This window comes from Lissotriton helveticus, chromosome 5_1 (assembly GCF_964261635.1).
Source record: "Lissotriton helveticus chromosome 5_1, aLisHel1.1, whole genome shotgun sequence".
Classification (NCBI taxonomy): Eukaryota; Metazoa; Chordata; class Amphibia; order Caudata; family Salamandridae; genus Lissotriton; species Lissotriton helveticus.
Window position 1 is genome coordinate 2085982878 of NC_136065.1, and position 26810 is coordinate 2086009687.

Consider the following 26810-nt stretch of genomic DNA (forward strand, 5'->3'; position numbering starts at 1 on the left):
ATGAGTCCTTGTTCACTAACAATATCAGATGCAAGGACATCTCCTGGCTTTACAGCTACAATCCAGTTCTCACTCCTCCTAAAAAAGATGCTTATGTGATCCACTGGGAAAGAGAGCTGGGATAGGGATCTTGGAAGAGTCATGGAAAGCTACATGGTTGAGAGCTTCCAAATCCTCCATTTGCTTGTGTTATAAAGAAAATGCCTACACATCGCTGTCACGATGGTACCTCATCTCTGTACCACTGCACAAGATGTTCAGTCGCTCTGTTGTGTTCTGGAAAGGCTGTGGCGATAGAGGCACATTCTTACATATGTGGTGGTCATATCCATGCATCGAGTCTTTTTGGGAGGCTGACCTAACAATATGGGCCATCACAGTTATTCCTCATGACCTGCTATTTATCTTGTTTGGAAGCCCTGGGGGTCAAATAATATTTCCTACATCTACACTGATTTAAAGACATAGATTCTTAATTTCAGATGGTAGTGCTGTGGTCTATATCACTTTATAATAATTGCACATTTTCTAGTTACAGAGTTTGTTTAAATAAAGATTTTTCCCATTCTTGGTTGTTTGTGACTTAATAGAAAACAGGCAATAAAGTTTACATAAACAAATTACCCAACAGATACCCTCTAGCAGTTTCAGAAGATGTTTCTGTACTGATGTTTGATTATGAACTAAACATGTGAAGAGATTTGTGAGAAAATATGTCTATATTCCCTGCTGTGTGGGTTATTTACCTGATATACAGGGCCAAGGTAATTCTAATTGAAGGGCCTTGACATATTACAATTCATTTGCTACATTAGGGTCTATGTGAAGGTAAATTGATCTCTGCATCCTTAATGGGATCAATATGCAATAGCATGGGGAACAGCAAAATGGTGCTTGAGGGGTAATTATTTATTTATTTATTTAAAGCATTTATTAAGCACAACTGTCACCATTGCAGGCATCCTGGCGCTGACTGGATCCAATGGGGCAGGAAAGTGAAAACGGCAGGGGCGGGAGTTGTCAGACAGTTGTCTTGGGGAAGAGCCAAGTTTTAATCCTTCTCCTAAAGGGGAGAAGTTCAGAGATGTGTCTAATTTCGGCTGGAAGCGTATTCCAATGCTTGGCAGCTGCCACCTCGAAGGATCTGCCTCCGGATCTGACCTTCTTGAATCTGGGGACCACTACCAGCTTGGCTTCAGAGGAGCGGAGCTGCCTGGCTGGAGTGTACCAAGCAAATTTGGATTGGAGGGAGGCAGGACCAATTCCACGAAGCGCCCTGAACGCTATACATAGGGCTTTGAATTGTACTCTCTGACTCACCGGTAACCAGTGGAGTTTGCTCAGTAAGGACGATCCGTTTGCTCTTCTAGGGAGCCCTAAGGCCAGTTTAGCAGCTGCTGATTGGACTCTCTGGAGCCTATCCAGCAGAAACCCAGGGGATCCTAACAGAAGGGCATTGCAATAGTCAAGTCGACTAAGGATGGTCCATCTTACCACCTGGGCACGTGCATGAGTGGGAAGGAGAGGCAGTACCTTCCTTAGGGAGCAGAGGATGGCAAAGCAACAAGCAGTTGTCTTTTGGATGTGCGTCTCCATACTGAGTCTCTGATTCAGCATAACCCCAAGGTTACGAATTGTTTCCACCGGCTGAAGTATGTTCCCAATTTCAGGGGGCCAGAAGTTATCTGGAAATGCCCGTGGAATCTTAGTACCAGCGCTAAAAAGTACCTCTGTTTTTCCTGCGTTGAACTGGAGGGAGTTGTCCTTTAGCCAACGGGCGGTGTCACGCAGACAATTGTGGAAGACCTCAGCTGAAGTGGAGTCTTCTCCCTCCAGGGAGAGGATCATTTGCATGTCGTCGGCGTAGTTGACAATTTTAATATTAAAACTTTTAATTAACGTGATCAGCGGTCTGAGGTACAGGTTAAAAAGAATAGGGCTAATTGCAGAGCCCTGGGGGACCCCATGCGAGATCAAAGTGAAAGCCGACTGAAAAGGGGGAATAGACACCGCCTGCTGCCTGTCCTGCAGAAATGAATGGAACCATTGTACAGCCGATCCTCTTACTCCAGCCTCAAGCAACCGCTGCAATAAAATGTCGTGGTTCACAGTATCAAAGGCGGCAGACATATCAAGCAGGATCAAAAACGCTGCCTGCCTTCTGTCTGCACGCCTCTGAAGCTCGTCCATAGCGGTGATTAGGGCGGTCTCGGTTCCATGGGCGGGCCGGAAGCCGAATTGATCGACGTCAAGTAGTAGATAACGTTCCAGATGGTTAGAGAGGATGTTACTAACCCAGCTTTCAACAATTTTAGCTGGGAATGGCAGCAAGGAGATGGGACGATAGTTTTTAGAGCAGTCCGGATCGAGAGAGGGCTTTTTTAACAAAGGGGATACTAACGCCCGCTTCCACTGAGCAGGAACAGTCCCAGTCGCAAGGGATTGATTGCAGATTACATGAAGGGAAGGAAAAAGTTCCCTCTCAAATTCCTTCCATATTTTATGTGGAACAGGGTCTAAGGGAGACCAAGAGGAAATCTTTCTGGCTAGTTTACAAAACACTTCATACGTGAGAGATGGGAACTCAAGTAGAAGATCATTTGAAGCCAGGTTAGGCAACACTAGCTGGTTCGGTGGGGGTCTCGGTCTCAGATCAGGGGGAGGGATAGAGTCAGGTGAGACTTCTAAATCCTTAATAATAAGTTAAATTTTTTCTTTAAAGAAAACAGCAAGGTTGTCACAAAGATCTTGAGACGGGACAATGGTGTTTTTTACACAATCCGGATTGGTAACACTGTTCAGTATATTAAAGAAATTTCTGAAGCTATTGGAGGAGTTACAAATCATGGAGGAGTAATATTCGGTTTTTGATTTTTTAATCAAATTCTTGTATTCCCGAACTTTATTTTTCCAGAGTTCCTTAAAAGTTTCTGTATAGTCTCGTCTCCACATTCTCTCTGCATGTTTGCAGCCCTGCTTCAGAACTTTTAAACTATCATTGAACCAGGGCGCAGAGTTGGGGCCCTTGCAGCAGCGAGTTTTTAGAGGGGCATGGGCATCGAGTATAGTGGTAATCCTTGAGCACAGAGAGGAGTAATTGTCGTCTATCTGTTTTTCCTCATCAAAGAGTTGCTCCAGTTGAAACACTTCCCCTGAAGAATGCAGACGTGTGAGAGCTTTCCAATCTCTGCACTTAATTTTGTGGATCATCCCAGGGGCCTTGTAATGGTTACCATTTAAGTGTATAAAGAATTTGATGAGTGAATGGTCTGTCCAGTCCATGGGTAGAATTTCCCCCATTGCTACCAACTGGGGGCCTGCGACCAATAGATCTAAGAGGTGTCCGCCCCTATGGGTTGCACCAGTAACCAACTGGGAGAGTCCAAAGCTTTCGCAGGAGTGTAGTAGGTTACGGAGGCCAGGGTCAAGGACGCCGTTCTGCCAGAGATTAAAATCTCCCAGAATAATAAGTTTGTGATGCGAAAGGGCAATATTGGTCAAAGTGACTATAAGCGCTTGTTGATGCTGAAGGCTGAACGCACCCGGTGGGTGATAGCAGACTATCCCGGTAACAATAGTCCCGGAGTGAGTCTGAATTGATAATCCTAAAAGTTCCGTTCCTTCGGTCGGATCGAGAACAAGAGTCTTAATATTACAAGAAGCAGTGAAAATCACACCCACGCCCCCTCCTCTACCAATGGCCCTAGGGGTATGTAGGAATTTGTACCCGGGGGGACAAGTAAAGCCTGGATCAACCTGGCAATCAGGGCGAGTCCATGTCTCCGTCATGAAAAGGACGTCCAGTTCGTGAGTTTCAATAAGTAGCTGGATCTCGATATTGTGCCTGGGCAGGGACCTAACTTTCAAAAGCCCACATTTTAACAGATCACTGCCCATAAAATCTTCTCGCGGGAAAGCCGCATGTAACAGGGTAAGGGTTCCTTTGTCAGCATGTAGCTTACCCAGTTGTAAGAGCGCCTCTCTAGAGTAGGGAGGGCCGGAGGGCAATGTACTGGGGTCTATTGGCTCAAGATATGCAGCATAGCTGGCCCAAGGCGCTACCTTGGCGCAGACGGGCTTGAAACGGCGCTCCTGCTGCGCTCGTCCGCTGCGCGTCCGGAAGCGCCACATGATTTATAGATAGAGGACAGGGAGGGGAGGGAGTGGCCTCAATAAGGGGCGTGGCCTCGACGAGCGCCGGTGATGGCGCCAAGAGTATCCCTGTTCAGCTTCCGCGGCAGCGCTGAATCCGCTGCGCGGCGAAGTCAGGATCAATCAAGTTTTTTTTCGGTGCTAGAGGGGAGCAGGGGTGAGTAGTAAAAATACAATATATGGTGACACTCAAATTTTAAAATGTGAACAAATCGCGCTCCCGGCTTTCCGCCTCAGGAGAAACAGTCAATCTGACCAGCGTTTGTAATCAACGCCTTTTAAAGAGCTTAAGGGGGCGTGGCCTCAATAAGGGGCGTGGCCTCGACGAGCGCCGGTGATGGCGCCAAGAGTATCCCTGTTCAGCTTCCGCGGCAGCGCTGAATCCGCTGCGCGGCGAAGTCAGGATCAATCAAGTTTTTTTTCGGTGCTAGAGGGGAGCAGGGGTGAGTAGTAAAAATACAATATATGGTGACACTCAAATTTTAAAATGTGAACAAATCGCGCTCCCGGCATTCCACCTCATGAGAAACAGTCAATCTAAACCTAGATTTGTGTGGGAATGGCATGCCAAGAGAAGAAAAGACAATAACAAAATAAAAGTAAATGAACTTTAAGTCCGCCTAATTCCATTACTTTTAAAATATGACTTATTGGTTTATCCCTTTTGTCTTCTTAGGATAGTATGGAACGCCTGCAAGTTTTGGAGCCAGAAGATAATCCACAAAAGTCAACATGGTCAGTGTTAGGATACGTGAACCATAAAAGGGTGCATGTTTTTTTCTCGTTGTGGTCTCGCAGGCTGTGTCGCTGTCTTCTATTCAGACTTCATTGTATTTTATCCCTTATCACTGTTAAACCACTTTGGATTTCATATCCGTGATGGAAGGTACTGGAATGTCTCATTTACTTGTTTATTTGTGACCATACATTAAATATTAGTTTTGTTTGTGTTTATGGCATTTAAGGTATGATTTGATTCCCCGTGGACAGTGCCCAAGTGCACGTGTTGGACACAACTGCTTGTATTTGCCTCCAGCGGAAGATGGCAGAAAAGGCAAAGTGGTTATTGTTGGCGGAGCTAATCCCAATGGAAGCTTTTCAGATGCCTACATTATAGACCTTGGTAAGAAAAGGGAAGGAGTCTCATCCTGAAGGCCCTTGCATTTTAGTGGCCAAAACTAGCTGAATAAAATGCATCTGGACATAACTCAATTTGTTGTCAAGTCTATTTTAACAAAGGCTTGTTTGAATGACATTCCCATACCTTTGCTAACTTATGTGGGAGAGATGGGTCTAAAGAAAATGTAAAATGCACTTCATACTTCTAAGGGATTGACATTCTTTGGTCTTTGAAAGTTTTGCACAGTGGATCTCAGCAAGTACGCCTGTTAAAGCATGTTGATGCTCAGTTAAGCAGGATTACATAAGAAAGCCTAAGCACTACATTTTTCATAACAGCAATGTACTGAGTTTGCGTTGGTACTGCAATAGCTCTAATCCTGTTTGGAAATTTCTGGAATACACTTTGGTACTGGATTCTAATGGTCCCATTTTGCTGACATACCTGTTACGGATCTTATGCAAAAGATTTCTCTCTTGGCAATTATGACCTGTGTTGTTTGTGGAAGGTTGTGGTTGCCTAGTGGCTTGTAGTAATAATAAGTAAGTCTTCCAGTTTTTTGTTCTTACTGATTTTGTTTACACATAAATACAGATACAAACTAATATGTTTCTCTATTCTTTTTAAATGTGACATTTATTTGAGAAGTTGAAATAGCTGCATATGCTTCTAATACAAAGTTTATGTTTTCATATGAGTGTAATTCTGTATTTAATCTATGCCTTTTATTGGACTAAAACCCTACAGGCATCTAGGTCTATGTCTTATTTAAATAAATGTGGACATTTACTGGTTGCAACTTAATTTGTTTACTTAGTGTAAAATAAATACTGAAAACATCAACAAATTTTTATTAGTAAATTCAGACATAAAAAGATGCCATAGATTATGTTTCATAATAATTCAAGTGGCAATTTATGTCCCTCTTAACAGAAATGGATTTGTCTCTTAGCCTTTAAGTAGTCGTTTTTTTAACCTAGCCCTATAATACTTAATTCTTGTACATTAGAATAATGATAGCCTCTGTCGCCCTAATGGGAAATGATCTTGTGACCATCAGATTACAAACAGATGTCTGCAGCTGGTGTCTGTTTTGTGTTTTAGACCTACATGAATGGGATGTGCCGGACTGGGGTAATCTCTTGCCACGTTACGAACATGCCAGCTTTATTCCAGCTGGCAAGACTGACAGCATTTGGGTGTTTGGAGGAGCCGAACAGTCTGGAAATAGAAACTGTGTGCAAGTCTTACACCAAGGTAAACACCTAAGTGTTTGTGATAATGGCTTTGGTCTGCAAGAGGGCTGGAATACACATCCAGAAGCAATGTTGCCAATACATCGAGATTAATCCAAATGCCACTTAGAGAAGAATGGTAAAGGGAAGGAATAGACCTGGCTGTTCCTGCACGGAGTAAATTTATATGAATGCTCTTGTGTTATATTTGAGGTTTGAAAATTAGGAAGGAATTGAAAAATAGTAGTGGGAAGATGAGAATATTAATAGATGCAAGAAAACGCATCATAATACCGTGATTAGATATATAAAGCACTACATTACACTTTGGGATTGATATGTACCCTTTGGCATACTCTAGTGAATAAAGTATAAAAAAAACAATGGAGTTCATAAACACAGCGTAAGGTAATTTTCAAGGAGTCTGTGTATTGGGACTACTGCTTTCTGAGGTCTGTGTTTTTTGTTTTTCAGTTGTATATGATGCATACACACTTAATATAAGTGTTTGTGATAGAACTCTAGTAAATCCCTGTTCAAAATGCATTATATGCACTAGTGACATCAATACGATCTTAAAAGGCTTTCTTTAGGCAGGCTCGTATATCACAGCGTATGCTGCCGGGCCTACAGAGGTAAAAGTATCTCCGCAAGAGCAATAAGAGCCACCACGTAGACACCTACTGTAATGGATGACTGTCTTTTCAGGGTTTTTTTAATTTAAATTTTGTCCGACATTTGTACTCGCACATTGATAAACCCATTTATTGATTTAGTTTTTCTGGTGCCCTGATGGAAGAGAGGACAGAAGAGACTGTTGTGCACTTTTTATTAATCAAAATAGTAATGTTCGGTGTCATTTTCTACATATTTAAATTCTAACAGTGATCTTAAATTGAAACGTGATATTTCGATTTTACTACATATACAAATGTGTACATTTACAAGCCACATTCCATTGCACAGCTAGACTCCGCCGAATTACACTGGTTTCCTGTTGATGGAGGTTCAGGTTGGGATTTCTCTCTCTTACAATACCCTATATCTTAATTCACTCTCAAATGTCAGTGACCGACTCACAGTCTCTGGCAACAAATGAGATCTGCAAAGGAGGGGTGCACTTTTCAAAAGTCTTCAATTCTGTGCCTATCATGCTTAACACCACTCACTTTCAGGAATTGCATCACCTTCTGAAACTCTTTTAAGTGACTCAAGAATAAACCTCAATCTATTAACTTTTTGTCAACTGTTAAGGACCCAGCTTTTCAGATTGTATTTTCTCAATATGCAACCCCCTATATGCACTGGCTTGTTGGGCTTGTCTTTTTAATGAAGATTTTGAAATTCACGTTGTTGCATGTATATCACTAATATGCTTTCAAGTGACGATACACTATAGAAAACTTCAAAATAAAATAACGAAAGAAAAAGCTAAATAAAATGATGCATTAATGAATAAAAAATAAACATAAAAGAGAAATATGAATACATTCAAAAAGTAGAAAAACAAAAAAGGCAAAATAATGTAGGAAGGCAGAAAACGTGAAAAGAGAAAACAGGTGAGTAAGCAAATATACAAATAGAAAAGCAGTAGAGAAAAAGAAAAGGGCTGGAGGAAAAATGACGGGGAAAATAGAAGTCAGACTGGCAATTAGGAAAGTAAGACCAAAGAGAACAAGAAAAATGTATATTAAATTAATAAAAATTAAATATGGACAAAATACAGCAGTGCGTTTCGTGAGCAGACATACAAAAAGTCACTTCAGAGCTCTATAATGTGATAAAGGGTTTGTACATCTGCCAGTTTAAACCCCACCCCCTCCACACCCTCCACACCCATACCTATGCAGCCATGCACTCCTGACTCAGTTGTAAAGCCTGCTGTCTTTTTTGCATTATTTATTCTTACTGCATTGTTTTTTTTTCATTTCCTGCCCATCTTATGAAATTGTGACGTGGTGGATGTAATTAAGTCTTGCATGAAGGTTACATTTCTGCTAAAGTTACTTATCAAATATGTTTAATTTTAAATAGAAACTGGAGCTTGGAAAAGTCCAAAGGTGAGCGGTTCACCTCCATCACCAAGAACATTCCACACATCTTCGTCGTCTATTGGAGATAAACTCTATGTTTTTGGAGGTGGAGAAAAAGGAAGTGAGCCCGTTGAGGACACAATGCTTCATGTATTTGATTCAGGTAACTATGAAACATCATGTGAGCTGTTCTTTCCTGATTTTATTTCTGTTTTGGGATTCATTTTCTAGTTTCCCAATTTTCCACTTTTGTCTATTGTTAGTAGCATGTTGTACACTTGATTATTTCTTTGCCTTTGCACGTATTATAGGATGGTAGATCCGGGAGCACTAAGTAAGTTGACTGGTCTGAATTCTTAAAATGGCATCTAGTGTCTGGGCCATCTTATGCTGGATAGCCATATGAGTTTCAGAATCCCTCCCCAAACTCTTGTGCCATACTGGTTGGTGAGATGGAGTGGGGGAGGCGTTTGAGCGTGTAGAATGGAGTTGCATTCTGGATTGGCTGATCTCTCCAGCTTTGAATGCAGCCCTGATGAAGGAGCACCCAATTTTCTCCTCTGTAAACATATGATTTGCAGATAAATAATGCTCCTGTGCACTCTTCCAAATACTGAAGTACTTCACTGTTCCATGTTTTTATCTTCAAAAGTTCTTGCTGTACCACTCAACTATAACTTTTGAAAATTATTCTGCATACCAAAAACTCAATTGCTCTTTATGCTCCACTGTGAGCTTGCTGCGTATGCATCTCATAAAAAATTTTCCATTAGCACCAAGGTTTTTGTCTGTAATCCCAGGCCACTGATATTTTTAGTATGTGAGCATGGCAGACTCGATTTACCTGAATGACCGTGTTGACACTAGCCTCCTCTTTGGGTCTGTTAAGTGCCATGTTTATTTCAACTAGCAGCAGACAAAGTTGCATTAGTATCCTTATGATCAGTTTCCAGGAAGCAGTAAAACGTAGCATTGCCCACCCTGATTCAGTAGCTATTGATACTGATGCCAAGGCTCTTAAATTGTCATAATCTGACCTTTACCTTTCTCTGTTTCCAAATGATGCAGAAATAAAGTGACAAGTTTGGTGCCCTGCCATAAACTCTTAAAGGCACATTTTGTGAGAGCATCAATTCCCGTCTGTTGCACAACTTTCTCCGGAATTATTGTTAGATATGTTATACATCTGAGAAGAATTCTACCCCCTCTATTTGCCAGGTTGACGTAATGGCCATTAGAAACACAACCTTGATTAATGAAAAGTGCAGACATGCAGATTCCATTGTCTTGTAAAGGATATGCTGTGATGTTATTACTGCCAGCAGCAGGGATTGCTGCAAAACTCCAAGGCTCTTTAGTACAAGGGTGTTAGTGTGGTGTTTAATGTTTTTAGAGAAGAAGGAAGGGACAGTAGAAATGAGTAAGGGTGATCGAAATGGCACAAGAATCTAATCACCAAACAGCAAAATTAACAACGGGGGGATGAAGGAGGATGGTAATGTAAAAAAGAGATTATAAATAATAGAAATGGTGCCACAGGTCTCTCCTCATAAGACACATAGTAAACTTTTGCATTGTATCAACACTTAGATTTTAATATGGAACAGAGGTCTTGGTAAGAGACATCTCATACAATCAAAGATGTAATTGCTTGGAAAAATGAATATATTTATGAATTCTAATAAACACTGGATAAACAAACAGTAAGGTATGAAAAGATGAACACTGCTTTTGAGGAGAGAAAAAAGTGGTCTGGGTTGTCAAGGAGTTAGATGTGGTGATCCTTTGAATTCCCACCACAAGTGCTATCTAATTTGCTTCATTTTCTCCAAGGAGCAGCGTTGGAGATAGAGCAGGCGCATACATTTTTAACATCAAAACCAGAGAAAAGTTCAGAACCTGAAATTCCTTATTGTAAAGCTCTACAAATAAATAATTAGCAGAAATCAAGGGAAATAATTATTTTTTCATATGGAGAAGCTAAAATCGAAATAATGATTGTAAATTATCTAAATAAAGAAACAGTTGCTAGAAGATTATAATTTAAAAAGGTACCAGAGTTGACAATAAAAAAATAACGTGTTACATGATTTATCCAGCAATTTTCAAACTCATCAGAGGAATTCTACATTATAAGTGTTAGTTTCATTTTTATAAAAAGTGACTTCCTTATTTTACCACAAATGAAGAAATGTACTCTATTCTGCGAGGTTACATGGTTTTTATAAAGCACTGTTCTTACAGATTATGTAGCAGCTTTACACTTGAATGGTTAAGGCTCTGATCTGTGACTGTGGAGTTTGTTATTGGAGAATCTCTGTGATGGCGTTGTTCGGTCACCCGATTGCCCCCCCCAGTCCAATGTGAATGTGGAGGCTATTGTTTCAGTGGCATAACTCTGCAGAAATGCTCCATGAGGCAAGTCAGGAAGATGGCTCTTAAAACATATTGGCCAGTCCCATTCGCATAAGTTGCATATGTCTTCAGTTTGGGTCTGGCGATCCTCCTCTTACCCAGTTAATCTGTGGTAGTGTTGTATGTCATTTTAGGGTGCTGGTGCCTGATTTCTGAGCAACAGGACTGGTCACCTTTCATACAGTGTAAATGAATGTTAAAGTAGCCATGGGACTCTGTTGACTGCTGAGTGCGTATAAGAAACCAGATTGTTTAATCTGTGAGGCAGAGCGAGGCCACAGTCTTGATGTGAACTGTGGTTCAGTGGCCACCAAGCTAAAACATTCTGGATGGCCCCCCTTAAAAGTCAATTTTCAAAAAGAAAAAACCAATGGCTCCTTAATTCACACCATATTTAAAGGAAAAGAAAATGTTTCGCAATTCATTGAAGAGAAAACATTTTAATACCAATGATAAACTTAAATATAAATCCACATTCATGAATTTTCGCAAATCTACACAAAAGGCACTAACGGATTATTTTCCTGCACAGAATTCAACAGCTTCTAATACTTGGCGATAGCTCTAAAAATGAGTCCAATCCTTACTATTACCCAAAGCTTTAGAAAAGAAAGTTACCTCTACCTTGGATTTGTGTAACGATTTGCCTATTTATTTTAATGAAAAAGTTCAGGCCATTTATTTAAGTTTAACAGGAAACGTCTTTTCTATGGACTTAATAGACTTGACGAGAGATTCTGGCCCCATCCTAGCAACTTTTAATGACATATCCCTAGAACACTCATCAAATGAATGAAACATATGAAAATCTGGATTCCCTTTAGATTCTTGCCCCCCCTCCCTCATTTTAAGCCTAATATTGCGCTCAATTAATACATTTTTAAATGGCATTCTGAATAATTGTTTTAAAACTGCTATAGTGCAGAGGAGTTGGAAACAAACATTATTAATCGCTCTATAGAAGAAACCTAAAGCAGATCCTACCCTACTGAGTAATTTTAAACCAATCTCACTTTTACCGGCAATGTCCAATAATTTTGGAAAAGATTGTTAACCTCTACCGCGATACCGCGTTTTCCCGCTGTGCGCTGGAATTTCAAAAATACGCTGTTTATGACAAAGCCAGCTCGTCATCCGCGTAGCGCAGGTAACGCCCATGACGAGCTGGCTTTGTCATCAGCGCTGAAGGGGTTAACCAACAACTGTCTGAATTTCTTGAATCAAGTAAACTTTTGCATGATTCACAATCAGGATTTTGTCCCGGTTTCAGCACTTAGTTCGCACTACTTGAAGTAACTGAATTTATTAAACGCCATTCAGATCAGAGCCCTTCAGCTGTGGTGGTTTTATCGGACCTGTCTGCAGCATTTGATACTGTGTCACATCCAGTTCTGCTGGGCAGGCCGCGGGAGTTGGGGATCGAGGGACAGGCTTTTGCAGTGCTTAATATGCAAAAACAAATATGTGCCAGGGCTCTCGCCAGGAGGCCACCCCAGTTTGCACCACATATTGCCACTGTATCTACACAACTACTAACCATCACACTGCTAAAAGTGTGACAGTTCAGATTGTTCAAGGCTGCCAAAGCTTTAAGAATGGCTTGGGTGGCAGGTATTCGTTGTTTTAGTGTCTATTGAATCAAGAAACAACAGTTTTTCTGCTCATCTTTAAATTGCACAAACAGCGCCACCATGTGGCAGCTGTCATAAGTGCAGGTTCCGGTGCTGGCGATTAGGTGCCAGAAATTAAGTACTGGTACTGAGTACTGTAAACCACCAGCTCAAATTAAGCACTAGGCTTTTGCCTGGTTAAAATCTTATCTGGAGGATAGAACCCTGGCAGTTTTACTTCTGCGGTCAAACTTGTCCATTATGGAGACCCACAGGGCTTTGCATTAAGCCCCACATTAGACAACATCCATGTCGAACCACTGGACAAATTGGTTGAGTCCTAGGACCTAAAAGTTATTTCCTATGCAGATAATACCCAACTACTTCTGTCATTTCAGGAAGATAGTTGTGATGCCTTGTCAATATTTAAACCATGCCTGAGAAGCGTTTCTGAATGGATTGACAGAAATTGTCTGAAATTAAATTCAAACAGAACTGAAATTCTATTATTTGGAACAAAGGCCTCCCAGAGGCTATTAAATGGTGACCGGAAGAATTAGGGCATGCACCTATGCCCTCTTCTCTAGCAAGAAATCTGGGTATCAAACTCAACACCAATTTATCATTTGTTCCTGAAATGCAAATTATCTCATCTGTCTGTTTCATGAAACTTAAATCCATTAAAGAAAATGCTTCACCTAGTTCTGGATAATACCTTGAAGATCATTGTCCATTCACTGGTCACATCGAGGATGGACTATGCCAACATCCTGTACCTGAGACGCCCAGTGAACTTGAAGTACAGTCTCCAGATTATCCAGAATGCAGCAGCTAGACTGATTCTGCGAATTCCTCTTTGTCAATCAGTCACTCCTCATCTGAAGCATTTGCACTGGTTACCAGTGTCTAAACACAAATTTAAGGCGCTGTTCCTTGCCTACAGAGCTTTTTATTAGAAAGGCCCGGTTTTACATTGGGAATAGACGTAAGCTTTACCATCAATCTAGGTGGCTCAGATCCAACAATCTTTTGCGGTTGCAGGTTCCTAAAATACGCAAAGTTAAAAGGGTGCAGATCTTTTGCCTATCTTGCATCCAAACTTTGGATCTCCCCATAGCCTTCTTGAAGACTCCCACGATATTCGTTTTAGAACTAAATTAAAGACCTTTCTTCTTCAATAGGTTACTAATCAGTTCCTAGCTGCCAATGTTACCAATTCTGCTTAGCGCCAGGGCGCTTCTTTGAAGCAACTATGTGTTCAACAAGTGCTTTATTATTCTTATTACTACAAGTCTGAGTGCGATTCGCAAAGAATACACATACAAAATGTCAGCCCTGGGTATGTGTGAATACATGGGGGGACCTGTCAATGATTGGCCAAAACTCTCTACCACATATTATTTTTGGTGGGCAAAATGCACCCCTCAACCCCCTCCCACCCCCATATCCTCCCTTGCAGGGGATATTCCTCGAATCCCTTGTAACTGCTTTTTTATTCACTGTGACACAGAATCCCTGGGAATTCACAGTTACAACGCATTTCACAATGGCCTGTCACCTACCCCCGAGATTTTGTTAAATTCTTCTATTTGCCGTATGTGTTCTAGTGACTCCCTCCCCATTTCGGCTACTGGAAGTATACAAGCCTCCTCCATCGATGGGGCCCCCCTATATTCGGAAAGGTTTTTTTTAATTAATTCCCGATCGCCCATTAAAAACAACATTGCTTTCCATGACTTTGTTTTGGCTAGGAACCCATCGTGGGTTTTTATAACGGAAACCTGGGCCTCGGATTAGTCGGGCCCGGACCTTCTATATGCAATCCCGGAAGGTTACGCGCTACGTAGATTCGATAGAGTAAAACGTAGAGGGGGAGGACTGGCGATTCTCTATAAATCCTTTTTTGTCTGTCGCATAAAGGTCCTTTCTGAGCCCTCCGACTCCTTCCAGGCCATGCACTTTTGCATTTCCTCCTCTCCTTCCGTTTCCTTTACGGGTCTTCTTATTTATAGACCCCCCGGTCCCAGATCCAATTTTAGTCATGATCTGTTCAGAATTCTGGAGCCTTACTTTGGTAAATCTCACTTTACTATTCTAGGGGATTTAAATTTCCAGCTAGACGACCAGAGTTCGAAAGATACTCTCTCTTTGACGGACCCTCTCGCGGCATGTGGTCTTCTTCAGCTGGTAAACAGACCTACCCATTTGGCAGGGCATATCCTGGACGGGGTGTTTTCCAACGACCCTAGGCTTTCCTCGGGCCCCCCCCCCCCGTACCATTGGTTTGGTCAGATCATTTGGCCGTGCCCTTAGAGCTGATTTCCTCTCTAGGACCTCCGACCTCTCAGGTGTCCGCTAATAGAGTTATGTTATGCTAATTTCGATTTATATAGCGCCAAATCACCGACAGATCTCTTAGCGCTTGCTTTGGGAACCCGTCCTGGCTTTCCCTGCGAGATTACCCCTACTGGGGATCCCCAAGGTGAAGACCAGGCATCCCGCCGCGGGGGGGCCGTAGTGGAGATTAAGCAAGCTATTGCCCAGAGCTGCAGAGTGTGAACCCATGATTTGAGAAGGCACCGAGGCGAGAATTATCGAGTCCGTGGACATTTGGGCTCAAGACCCTGCCGCGTCGGGAATTGAACCCTGGTCCCGGGTCTGACCTCTGCATCAGGGTCTGCCTCCTCTAACCAGTGAGCCACACTTCTCCACAAGTCCCCAAGAGGTGCCTTAGGAATATCACTAATGAGGCACTTGCCCCTCTAATAGGATCCGTGACCCTTTTGGCCACCAGAGATGCCGGTGCTGCTGCACAGGAACTCAACAATTCCATCGCCAGAGCAGTTGATGTTCTAGCCCCGGCATCCCTTCGCTATTCAGCAAGGGCTAAACCCTCTGCCCCCTGGTTCACAGAGTCTTTGAGACTCCTGATGCAAAAGTGTAGGAGGCAGGAGAGGAAATGGCAGAAATCTTGGGAGCCGTCCGATAGAGACTGTCACAAGCGGTTATTGGGAGAGCATAAGGCTAGGATCATCAAGGGAAAAACAGGCATTCTTTTCCAAACGCACGATGTCCCTTACTTCATCTAGGGAGCTTTTCAAGATTGTCGATTCTCTGTGCTCCTTACAAGAACCGGATCCGGTTGTAGGATCGCAAGAGCTTTGCGACAGGATCTCTGAGTTCTTCCACTCTAAAATTGTGGATATTTACTTCACACTAGAAGCACAGAGAAAGACTCTCGTTGTCAATTCCAGTGTGACCCAAGATAGTATAGAGCCCTGGTCTAGAGATTCGGTTAAGACCCTTGCGGTCTTTCCCCCTCTTACCATTGACGATCTTGACTCTGTTGAACAAAACGAAATCGGGTTCCCTGCTGGACCCCTGCCCTTTAAAAGTCCTGAAGGATTGTAGGGATTCCCTGTTACCACCATTATTGGAGGTGATGAATGGCGCTATCCTTCAGGGTATTTTTCCGGCAGCTTGGAAAAAGGCAATTGTTAAGCCCCTTCTTAAAAAGCCTACCCTGGACCCGGAAAACCTCAAAAATTTTAGACCTATCTCCCTGCTCCCAGCCCCTGCTAAGATGCTGGAATCTCACCTTAATTCACATCTCACCGCTTTTCTTGATTCCTCTGGTTACCTGGACCAGTCCCAACATGGGTTCAGGAAATCACACAGTACGGAATCAGCACTTACTGTGGTGATGAATAATATCCGAACTAAGGTTGATCAAGGACAGTCCACCCTGCTTGTCCTTCTAGATCTGACGGCAGCCTTTGATACCCTGTCTCCCTCGACTTTAACAGCTCGTCTGAGGGAGATAGGGTTGCAGGGCTCAGCGCTGAGCCTGCTGTCCTCCTTTTTAGAACTTAGGGAGCAGAGGGTCAAGCTTGGAGAGTTCCTCTCCCCTGCCAAACCGTTGCAATGTGGGGTTCCTCAAGGGTCGGCGTTAAGTCCGACCCTATTTAACATCTATGTGGCCCCACTTGCTAGGTTAGTAAAATCGCAGGGGATGGAGGTTGTATCATATGCAGATGATACACAGATTATGGTGTCCTTGGCCCATTCGGTCAGCACCGCTGCGTCCACCTTCAGGAACTGCATGCAAGTAGTTGCAGAATGGATGATTCAAAATTCCCTGAAGCTGAATGGCGATAAAACTGAGGTGTTGATCTTTGGCAAGGACCAGGATGTCTAGTCCAATGAGTGGTGGCCCCCATCGTTGGGAGCTTGTCCTACCCCATCGCCCTCTGCCAGGAATCTTGGTGTCATTTTTCACACCTCGTAGACTATGAATCTTCAGGTAAATAGAACTGTGGCTACCTGTTGGGGAGTTATCAGGATTCTTAGGAGACTCGTCCATTATCTCTCCCCCCAGGCACGTAAGCAGACTGTAGTCGCGCTGGTGTCTTCCCGGCTGGATTACTACAACGCTTTGTATGCAGAAATAAATAAGGGCCTTATTCAACGCCTTCAGAGCGTGCAGAACGCTGCGGCGAGATTTGTGTTGGATGTTCCCAAGTCTTTTTCTGCCACCTTAGCTAGGAAGAATCTCCATTGGCTCCCGATTCAGCACAGAATTGTTTTTAAAATTCTATGTCTGACTTTTGGAGCACTTCGGGCAAGTCCCTCTGATGCCTTAGGCTCCTTGCTAACTTGCTATTCTCCAAGCAGGAGCCTTCGCTCCTCCAACTTGAATCTTCTGTGTATCCCGCGCATCAAGAAAGTCAGATGGGGAGGTAGGGCTTTTGCCACCGTGGCCCCCCGAATGTGGAATGCCCTCCCCGCTGACATTAAGGCACAACCATCACTAGCCCTTTTCAGAAAAGCATTAAAAACGTGGTGTTTTATTAAGGCCTACCAGTAAGTTTGCTTTGTGGATATTTAGATAGTTGGACTAGGCGCATTGACGCCCTATGGGCTTAGTAGCGCATTATAAGTCGGGTTTCATTCATTTATTCATTCACCTGAAGGGTTGGCAGGAGTTAATTGTCTTTCATCCACTTCCAGTTATTTTGGAGTGTGGAACAGGATAGTAATAATGAACCACAGGCTCGGGCCTGGGTCTCTGGGGTGTTAATAGAGAGCATGGTTTTCATGTGAGGAAAGCCTTTGGTGGTGGTTTATTCCAAGTCAGTCTGTCTCCGCTTTACAGGAGGGGACCTGACTGAAAAACCATAGAGAGTTTGATTTCAAATGGATTCCTTCATTTCAATATGACAGCCACTGGGCGAGAATTAAGAACTCCACCCACCGACCCAGGTCAAGGTTTCCTGGGATTTTTTACAGTAAAACAATAGGAAGTGCAACAAAGGAAGGCTGAGCTAGAGGTGGGAATTTTCTGAGGATCGGTTAAACCTGCCTAATATCTATTTCTGACTGGTGCCCTGCGCCTTTCATGGCTCACCCAGCTGCCTGGGAGCTTCAGACGTGGCCAGGAGGAAGTCATCTGGCATCTGTAGAAACTTCAACTCTTGGTTATAGCAGAAATTGAAGAGGCAAAGAGTTCTGTTTTACCCTGGATTTGTGGCTGGAATACTCACAGAACACCCAGAAGATTGGAAACATTTGGGAGAACCAGCTGAAAGGTAACTGACCCTGACCTCCCATTTTGTGTATAGCATATAAGTTTGCTGGTAACTGTTAGTGGTTTTGTAAGTGCAAAAGTGGCCTCTAGTGTTTACTTCTGGTACTGCGCCTTGGCTAACATTACACCTACATTGTCCCTACCAGTGTTTTGGGAATTTGCTTTAAAAATTCATATCTTTTGGTTTTATTTTCATGTGTTATTCATCTCGTGTCTTCCCTCTTGTCTCTATCCCCTCTTCACCTCTTGTCTCCGCTTGCTTGCAGCAAAACTTTACACACCTGTAGTGATGAAAATGCTCTAAGTGTGTACATGCACGCCAGTCCACACCATTCATGGGTCCGAGGCTCCACACACGAAAAGGGAACACAGCCATGTAGATATTTTTCTAGACATATCAGGCTGACTACAAGATCATTCACCTTCTTGTCTGATGGCGACGGATAAGCAGACCATAAAAATAGTATCACTCAACGTTAAGGGGCTCAATCAGCCAATTAGAAAAAGGAAAATTCTGGATTATTTATACAAGCAGAAGGGTGACATTATATTGCTCCAGGAAACTAAAATAGACTCATCACAATTCAATTCCATGAAAAACAAACTTTATAGTGAAGCGATTGGGTCTGACGACTTGGGCAAAAAGAATGGGGTCCTCACATTAATCGCGAAGCGGGCCAATATAGATGTCTTACATAGTAGTGCAGATACTAAAGGCAGGTGGGCCTCCACCAAACTAATAAAAGGTGGGAAGGAGTTCTATGTGACCAATGTATACGCCCCCAATAAAGATGACCAGGATTTCTGGAAGGAACTTGGTTCCCACATTGACACGATCCCAGACACAGCAACACATATCATGAGTGGTGACTTGAATCTCCCTATGGATCCCCTTCTAGACAGAGACTCACGATGTCCGTTCCGGCCGACCAACTCACATAAAGCATTGCTTCATCTCTGTACGAGTTTTAACCTAGTTGACTCATGGAGGCTGATGAATCCAACAGGCAGAGATTATACCTTTTACTCCCCCCCGCATGGCTAATACTCACGAATAGATTACCTGCTCACATCTGCTCACGCTAAAGGAGACATTGAAGCCACCTCTATTGAAGCGCGTGTGGTCTCCGATCATTCATGTATTACGATGACTCTGGCATTGCACAAAATGGGCAAAAAAACGACCTTGTGGAGATTCAATGACGCAGTACTGAAAAAGGAAGCACACAGGATTGCTATAGAAACAGCAATCATGCGTCAAAGTGGGGATGTATCTTGATAAATGTCAAGTCCCCGCGCTCAATTGCCCCATTTCCGAATTAGACATTGCTCAGTGCATTAAATGCCTTAAAATAGGGAAAGCCCCGGGCCCTGACGGGTTCAGTGCTTCGTTATACAAGAACTTTGCGTCTGTATTAACGGATCCACTTGCAGATCTCTACGATAATTTTCACGCAAGTGGTCAGGTCCAAGGCACGCCCGCAGAGGCCATTATTGCGGTTCTACCAAAAGAAGGGAAGGACCGGTCCGCTCCTAAGAATTATAGGCCGATTTCACTGATCAACCTTGTCTGCAAGATTTACGCCATGGTTTTGGCAAAAAGGATTCAAGCGGTCTTGCCTCAGCTGATACACCCATCACAGGTAGGGTTCCTCAGAAATAGGCTTTCGAGTGATAATACCCGGACCCTTGCACACATTTTAGAGAAGGCAAAGACTACCAACTCCCCCACTGTAGCAGTAACATTGGACGCCGAGAAGGCCTTCGATAAGGTCGACTGGGCTTATTTGAAAGCAACTCTTCATAAATCTAATCTGGGCACGAAATTTATACGCATGGTCATGGCCTTATACTCCAATCCTACGGCGCGAGTCAGAGCGGGTGGGTGCCTTTCGGACTCCTTTTCTTTACAACAAGGCACGAGGCAAGGCTGCCCCCTTTCTCCGTCACTCTTTCTTTTGGCAATTGAACCCTTCCTTTACTATTTAAGGAGCAATTAACTGATTAAAGGTATAGACTTGGGGGCACCATAGTGAAAATTTCTGCCTACGTGGATAATGTCCTGGTAGTGTCCGAAAATGCGGACGTGGCCATCCCGGCACTGATGTCCACCATTGCAGAGTTCTCGGAAGTGTCCGGATACAAACTTAATAAAGACAAAACCGAAGTCAAGCTGCTTAGTAACATCGGAGATAGGAGCATCTTGGGCGACACAGGTCTTTGCTGGCAACAGAAAAGCTTTAAATATCTAGGGATTGACTTCGAGAAAGACTTAATTAGTACTCTCAAAATTAATGAGGCTTCATTATTTAAGAAAATATCTACACTCCTGGAAGGCTGGTCCCCAAAGTTCCTATCCTGGTGGGGTAGAGTGGAAACTCTGAAAATGATGATCACACCCCTTGTCAACTATTTAATCTGCATGTTACCCATGTTGCTCTCGGATGACTTCCTTGTCAAGATACACAAACTCTTCAATAGTTTTATTTGGCAGGATAAAAATCCGAGAATCTCACTGAAGAAGCTTCAATTGCCAAAAGACAAAGGGGGTGTGGGTCTACCTAATTTCAGATGTTATCAGACGGCCTTCTTATGCAAGCAAGGAGCGAATTGGTTCCATGCCCCTCAGGAATATACTCCTATATGGGTTCATGTAGAAAAATCTATCATTAGAAACTTACCACTCTCTGCCATAATGACTATGGATGCCTCTGCCTTTACTCAGACCAAATACATATTCCTCAACACTAAACGGGCTCTACTCAGCCTTGAGAGGCATTGTAAAGTTAAAATAAAGTTCGCCAAATCAAACCTATCATCATTTTGGTTTAACCCGGCCCTGAAGGATGATGGCGGACTTCTTTTCTGGGAAAATTGGGCTACAAAGGGTTTGAACTCAGTACAGGACATTTACGACGGCACCTCCCCTCTTCCTTTTGTCACCTTACAGTCGCGATTTGATCTTCAGCCACTGGATTTTTACAAATTTCTACGCTTAAAAGCACTTGTCTCTGCCAGAGCCATAGTTTCGCAACAACCTACTCTATGTAATAGACTAATACACCTAATGTCACAAGGTCACATGGTCTCTAAAATTTACAAATTGATAACACCTTTACCACAGAGAACACATAAAAAGTGCGAAAGAGACTGGGAAAATGAGCCAAAATCCTCTAATCTGGCTTTTGATTGGGATAAGATTCACCTCACTCCTTTCTATAATAAAATATCTCCGATACTCTCCCAGACCAAACTCATGCTGATAAACGGATCTTATTGGACACCTGAGAAACTTTTCAAACTCAAATTACTGGATAGCCCCCTTTGCTGGAACTGCAAAACACAAGTCGGTGACATGGCTCACATGTTCTTTCATTGTCCGTTGCTCCAAACGTTTTGGGATAAGATCTTTTCCTACATCCAGCACACCTTCCACTTTCAACCACCCAGGGACTTTACATATATTTTACTAGGAGCGATTGACCCAAAAATTTCTAAAGATCATGACAGGCATCTCCTGGATCTTATGCTCACGTTGGCTTGCAAAATAATCCTAAGCAAGTGGAAGAGCACGTCTGAGGTCTCCTTCGCACAGTGGCAGGAATGGCTGGCTTCCTTGAGGGGGGCGGACAACGATATCCTATACTCATCCCCTTGGCAGAAGCCTCACGCCAAACGTTGCATCCACCTAGCAACAGCCTCCAGACAGGGACCTAAGGTGTTGGACGCGCCTTCCGTGTGGTCAAGAGAGACCACCAGTAGGGTATCGTCCGCGTAGGTGACAATACGCACACCAAAGGGTTGGACGATCCCTGCTAGAGGTTGCATGTAAACGTTAAAAAGCGTGGGGCTCAGGGAGGAGCCCTGAGGCACCCCGCATCTAAGAGGATGTTTGGGGGAGACTACCTCATCCTCAAACACCTGGAAGAAGCGCTCGTCCAGGAAGGAGGACAGCCATTCCAGTGCCGCGCCCGACACACCCAGACCCATTAGACGATGTAATAAAGTGGTATGGTTAACTGTGTCGAATGCGGCGCTGAGATCGAGTAGGATGATGGCTGCCTTTCCTCCCCGGTCTAACACGGCACGGGTCTCCTCCGTCACTGCAATAAGGGCAGTTTCGGTCCCGTGCTGAGGACGGAACCCTGTCTGGGAGGCACCTAGCAGATCTGCTGATTCCAGGTAGTCTACTAGGATGGTGTTAACGTGCCTCTCAAGCAGTTTGCTCATCCAGTGGAGTAAGGAGATTGGGCGGAAATTGGCGAGATTGTTCTGGTCCAAAGAGGGCTTTTTTAGTAGGGCCCTGACCATCGCACACTTCAAACCTGTTATGACCCACCTTAGACACACTGATTAACATACTCCATGCACTTCACCTGGTCTTTTGTTGCCACAACGGGCATTATTCCCGTTAGTGAGTGAATGCCTTCCGGACACAAGCTATGTTCTTCAGGTCATGTTGCTGCAGCAAGTTCTTTCCCCTTTTCCTCGTCTTCCTCTGTTTTCCCTCCCCAGCCTTCCTTTGTCTTGCTTCTTCTCTTCTTCTTCCCTCTCTCTCTTCACCATCACATCCGCTCCTTCGGCTCGAGACTTTAGGGATGGGCGGTTTACTCATTGCTCTCAGTTACTACTTACCGGAATGGTATTTTTGCATATTTGTTTCAGGTATGCTGTATCACTGGTGCCTTATTACTTTCTCCAACTGCATCAACTGCACTTGCCTATGCCATGTGGAAGGTATCCTTTATAGGAGCCATTTGCTGTATGTCTACCCTTTCTGTATCTTTGTATCCTTGTATTCTTGGTTTTTTGTATTTTTGTATTTCTTTGTCTTTTGAATCCAAATAATAAAGATTTGAAATAAAAAAAATTCATATCTTCTGATCCATTCATCCAATTTTTCTTGCTTGTGTGGTGTAGCGGTCTAGTTCTCACGCTGCTGAGTGATGACGCGGACCGCGGCCGCCATTTTGGGGGCGATTGAGCGCGCAGTGAGAACACGGAGCAGATGTGTCTCCCGGTGCTCTCCTGTGTGGATAAATAAATAGCTTACTTCTAACCTCGGTATCCTGTGATCATTGGGGGGCAAAGAGCACCTTCACAATTTGGGGGTGAACTTTTCTTTCTATTTTTCATCATTTCACTAAAATGGTTTTAGAATTTTACTGATGAGTTTCATGACTTTTGGATTATATACGTGCAGCTTAAATATTTACCACATGTTTATCTGGGGAAAGGCCTGCTGCTTAGTGTCATTGCTAGTTTGATTGAAAGTGTGACTTACCTAAATAAGTGCTTATTTACTACATTTGTGGGATTCTATAGTTTGCTCTCCCCTCCTTTAATAGTCCAGAATATTACAGATATTATATATAGTCAGTTGAAGGAGAAGACTAGCTGAATTCAAGAGGAGACAGTTGCAATAAAATATTATTATGCAGCACTCTAGGTTATAAAAGTGAAACTTGGTGGATTGAAACTGCTTCAGTGTACAGTTCTATGGGTTGTGTGTATATGGACCATTCACTTTTATAAGATAGATTTCAAAGAACTTGAATTGCTAGGTTCGGCATAAAACAATTCCTTCATATTGGGAACAAAGTAAAAATGATTTTCCTGTAATAAAATAATAAATATAATCATAAATAATAAAGTCATAAAAAGTCTATATTTTAAACAAAACAGACAACAAAAATGTATCCACTCCTTTCGCTTCAATAGGAGTAGCTATACTGTTTAAGATTTCAGCTCTGATATGAGGACTTACATTTTAATCCAGCGGTTCAGGAAGTACTTGCACAAATATATATAACAAAAGAGTATTTTTTTAAATACTAATGTACAACTATTGAGGAACGTCTATGTGCCAAGTGTGCAGACTGATTATTTTTTTAAGGATTGCTAGTACGCGTTATTGATTTAAAGGTAACAACAACATATTTAGTCCTTGTTACAATGCTAGATGTGTGTCTCGCTTTTAGTTTAAGTCATTTGACTGCTGGATTTGAAGTACTGGTGCTAATATATGTGTGTAGAACAACTCATTCTCAAGAAAAAAGAATATACTCTCATTTGAGGTCCACATGGCTTTTGATTTGCAAATAAAGAAGGCGTTACAGAAACTTAACAGTAATTCATATGCCGTTGACCTGGTCCCTCCAGGCAAGAGATGTATTTGTTTTACCAAGCTACCCTACAAAAACTAACGTTTGCAGAAACTAAACGTGTTGAATTTCATATTAATTAGAATGACATAAGATCTGAAGTTAGCTGTATGAAAATTAGGAACTCCACTGGCTTGGATGGGTGTCTGGCAGATTTTCACCAGACTTTTTCAATAAAAATGTTCTCCCTATTGTACAATGGTATATATTGAATAGTACTGTAGAAATTGTATTGGAAAAACTGGTTGACTGTTGGGGTTAAGAAAATAGAGGATATCTGGAAGGGTAAATCTTTCAAATTTGTTGAGGTTATTACAATTAGATTAAGGCTGACAGAAAAAGAAAGAAAACTATGAAAGGATCCCAGATTGCTAGCTAACATGTTTATTTCAGTACTGAATAAGAGCATTCCTGAAACACCGAAACACATCAGCCACTTTAACCACAATACCTCCTTGGCTGCCGATCTGTACGGTCTGATAAAGTGTCCATCCATACATAAGTGAACTCATGTACGGAGTTGGAAAGAGGACACAGAAAACCGAAATTTTAGCATATTGCATATAAATAGTAGTTTCTTTTTATATCAGAGGGGTGAAAGGCAAAATTGTTTCCAACATTCATGATTGCCTTTTAGGATGTTGGCTTCTGGAATTGGACAGAAGATTAAGGGCAGAATACTTGGGCTATCTGAGGTTGATGTGCAAGTGGAAGAGGGAGGAAGCATTTGGCAGGGAGTATTCCTGAGATGGACACTGGATAGTTACTCATTAATTGCAGTCACTGACTGTGTTCCTAAGACAAGACATATTTCTAATCTCTAGTGGAAATGAGTTAATCATGCAGTATTAGTTGCAAAAGAAGTAATTTTGTGAAAATGGAAATTAAATATTCAAAGAAACACAGAAGAAATACTTTGTGGACCTTTCAGAAAAATGCAAAGCAATGTTTGAATGAAATTCTACATTGAAAGATTACACTGATCCACATACACAGCAGAAATTTCAGCATGCGTAATATCATCCCACCTCATGCTAAGAAGTACAAGTACACATCTTTTCACAACAGCCTCAAGTCTAATCTGAGCAGAGCTAAGGCCTTTGTAAATTTCCTGGTGTACACGTGTGTCCGCTAGCTCCTATGACTGCAGGTTGTCACATTATGGAAATTCTGCATTGGGAGCTGCCAGGCTATGTCTTGCTTCGTTAACGTAATGTTCTATCCATCTGTTCTCTGCGTAACATATTCCAAACAATTAATTATTAATTTTCTGGCCAAAGTTTTGGTTTATTCTCCAACTGGCACTCCTGTTTTGTAAGCCCTTCTTTTCCTTCACTGTCCATTGCTGAGCTTCTTCTCATAGGACTTACAAACCAGTTACCATTTCAAACGCCGCCGACTGTCTCTAGAAGTTAGGACAACTACATCAGAGCAACTGTTATGATCTCCTCAAACTAGCTTGGTGTAGACCACTGGTAGACTGTCAGAAACCTGGACCTGGACCTCTCTGCCTTTGTTGCAAAAGCAGTGTTGGGAATCGTTCATCCACTGTTTATATTAAATAAATGTGTCTGTTTTTTCAGCAACGCTGACGTGGACACAACCAGAAGTATCCGGAAAACCTCCAGCACCGAGACATGGTCATGTGATGGTTGCAGTGGGGACCACGTTTTTCGTGCACGGTGGAATGTCGGGGGATCAATTTTATAGTGATATGAGCTGCATTGACACAAGTAGGTACGAGTAGTTTATGGAATATGTACACACTCAATGTGAAAGGACTTTGAGGTTTGCTGAGTAGGATGATGCTTTATTTGTTTTAGATAGTTTCAAACAACCAAATGTTCTTAATTGTTGCAAAGTGTCGTACTTGTGTTATCATTATTGTTGTGTGTTTGAAAATGTCAGCCAAAGCAAATCAAAAACAAAAACTAATTACATTTCCCAGAAACAAAGGATACAATGTTAACAATAAAATTGCCCTGGCTGCTTCCCCCACAATGCCTACCTTCACTAACCTCTCCTCCCACCCCGCACAAGCATTTACCACCTGCCGGGAAAATTGTTTACAAAGCAAGATTTTGATATGTCAAGATCTTTTATGCAAAATGCAGACAAAAATACAAATTGAAATCAAATTAGCACATCAGCCCAGCAGCATTCTGGGAGTGATCCCTGCGGAGGATTGAAATACCTCACCCTGGAACGTTATTTGACTTGAAGATAATACAACTTTGGATCAAGGTGAGGCTCCTTACAGCAAAGGGGCTGCCAATAACTACAATTCATGTGATTGGTGGATTCCTCCTCTGACCATTCAAATGGAGTATCATGTCCTTATGTTAAGGGTTTCCATATGCATTTCTTAGTGAAATAAGGAGTGTTGTGCGGTTAAGAGGAACATCAATGTTATTGCCAATATGCATGAACAGATGGTATTGTCTGCATGCTATATATATGCTGGTCTGCATTAGTCGAACTCCATATGTGAACC

At 42.6% G+C, this 26810-nt stretch overlaps 1 protein-coding gene across 2 annotated transcripts in view; it reads left to right on the plus strand.

The window, feature by feature from the left end:
- RABEPK (Rab9 effector protein with kelch motifs) overlaps positions 1-26810 on the plus strand; it is a 55829-nt gene that overhangs the window by 5061 nt on the left and 23958 nt on the right. Inside the window, exons 2-6 of one of the 2 annotated variants that reach the window (XM_078646062.1) lie at positions 4829-4887; positions 5118-5275; positions 6377-6529; positions 8542-8703; positions 25900-26049. In XM_078646062.1, coding sequence (XP_078502188.1) covers positions 4829-4887; positions 5118-5275; positions 6377-6529; positions 8542-8703; positions 25900-26049 — 682 coding nt within the window. The remainder of the gene's footprint in view (positions 1-4828; positions 4888-5117; positions 5276-6376; positions 6530-8541; positions 8704-25899; positions 26050-26810) is intronic. The other variant, XM_078646063.1, reaches the window with a different exon arrangement.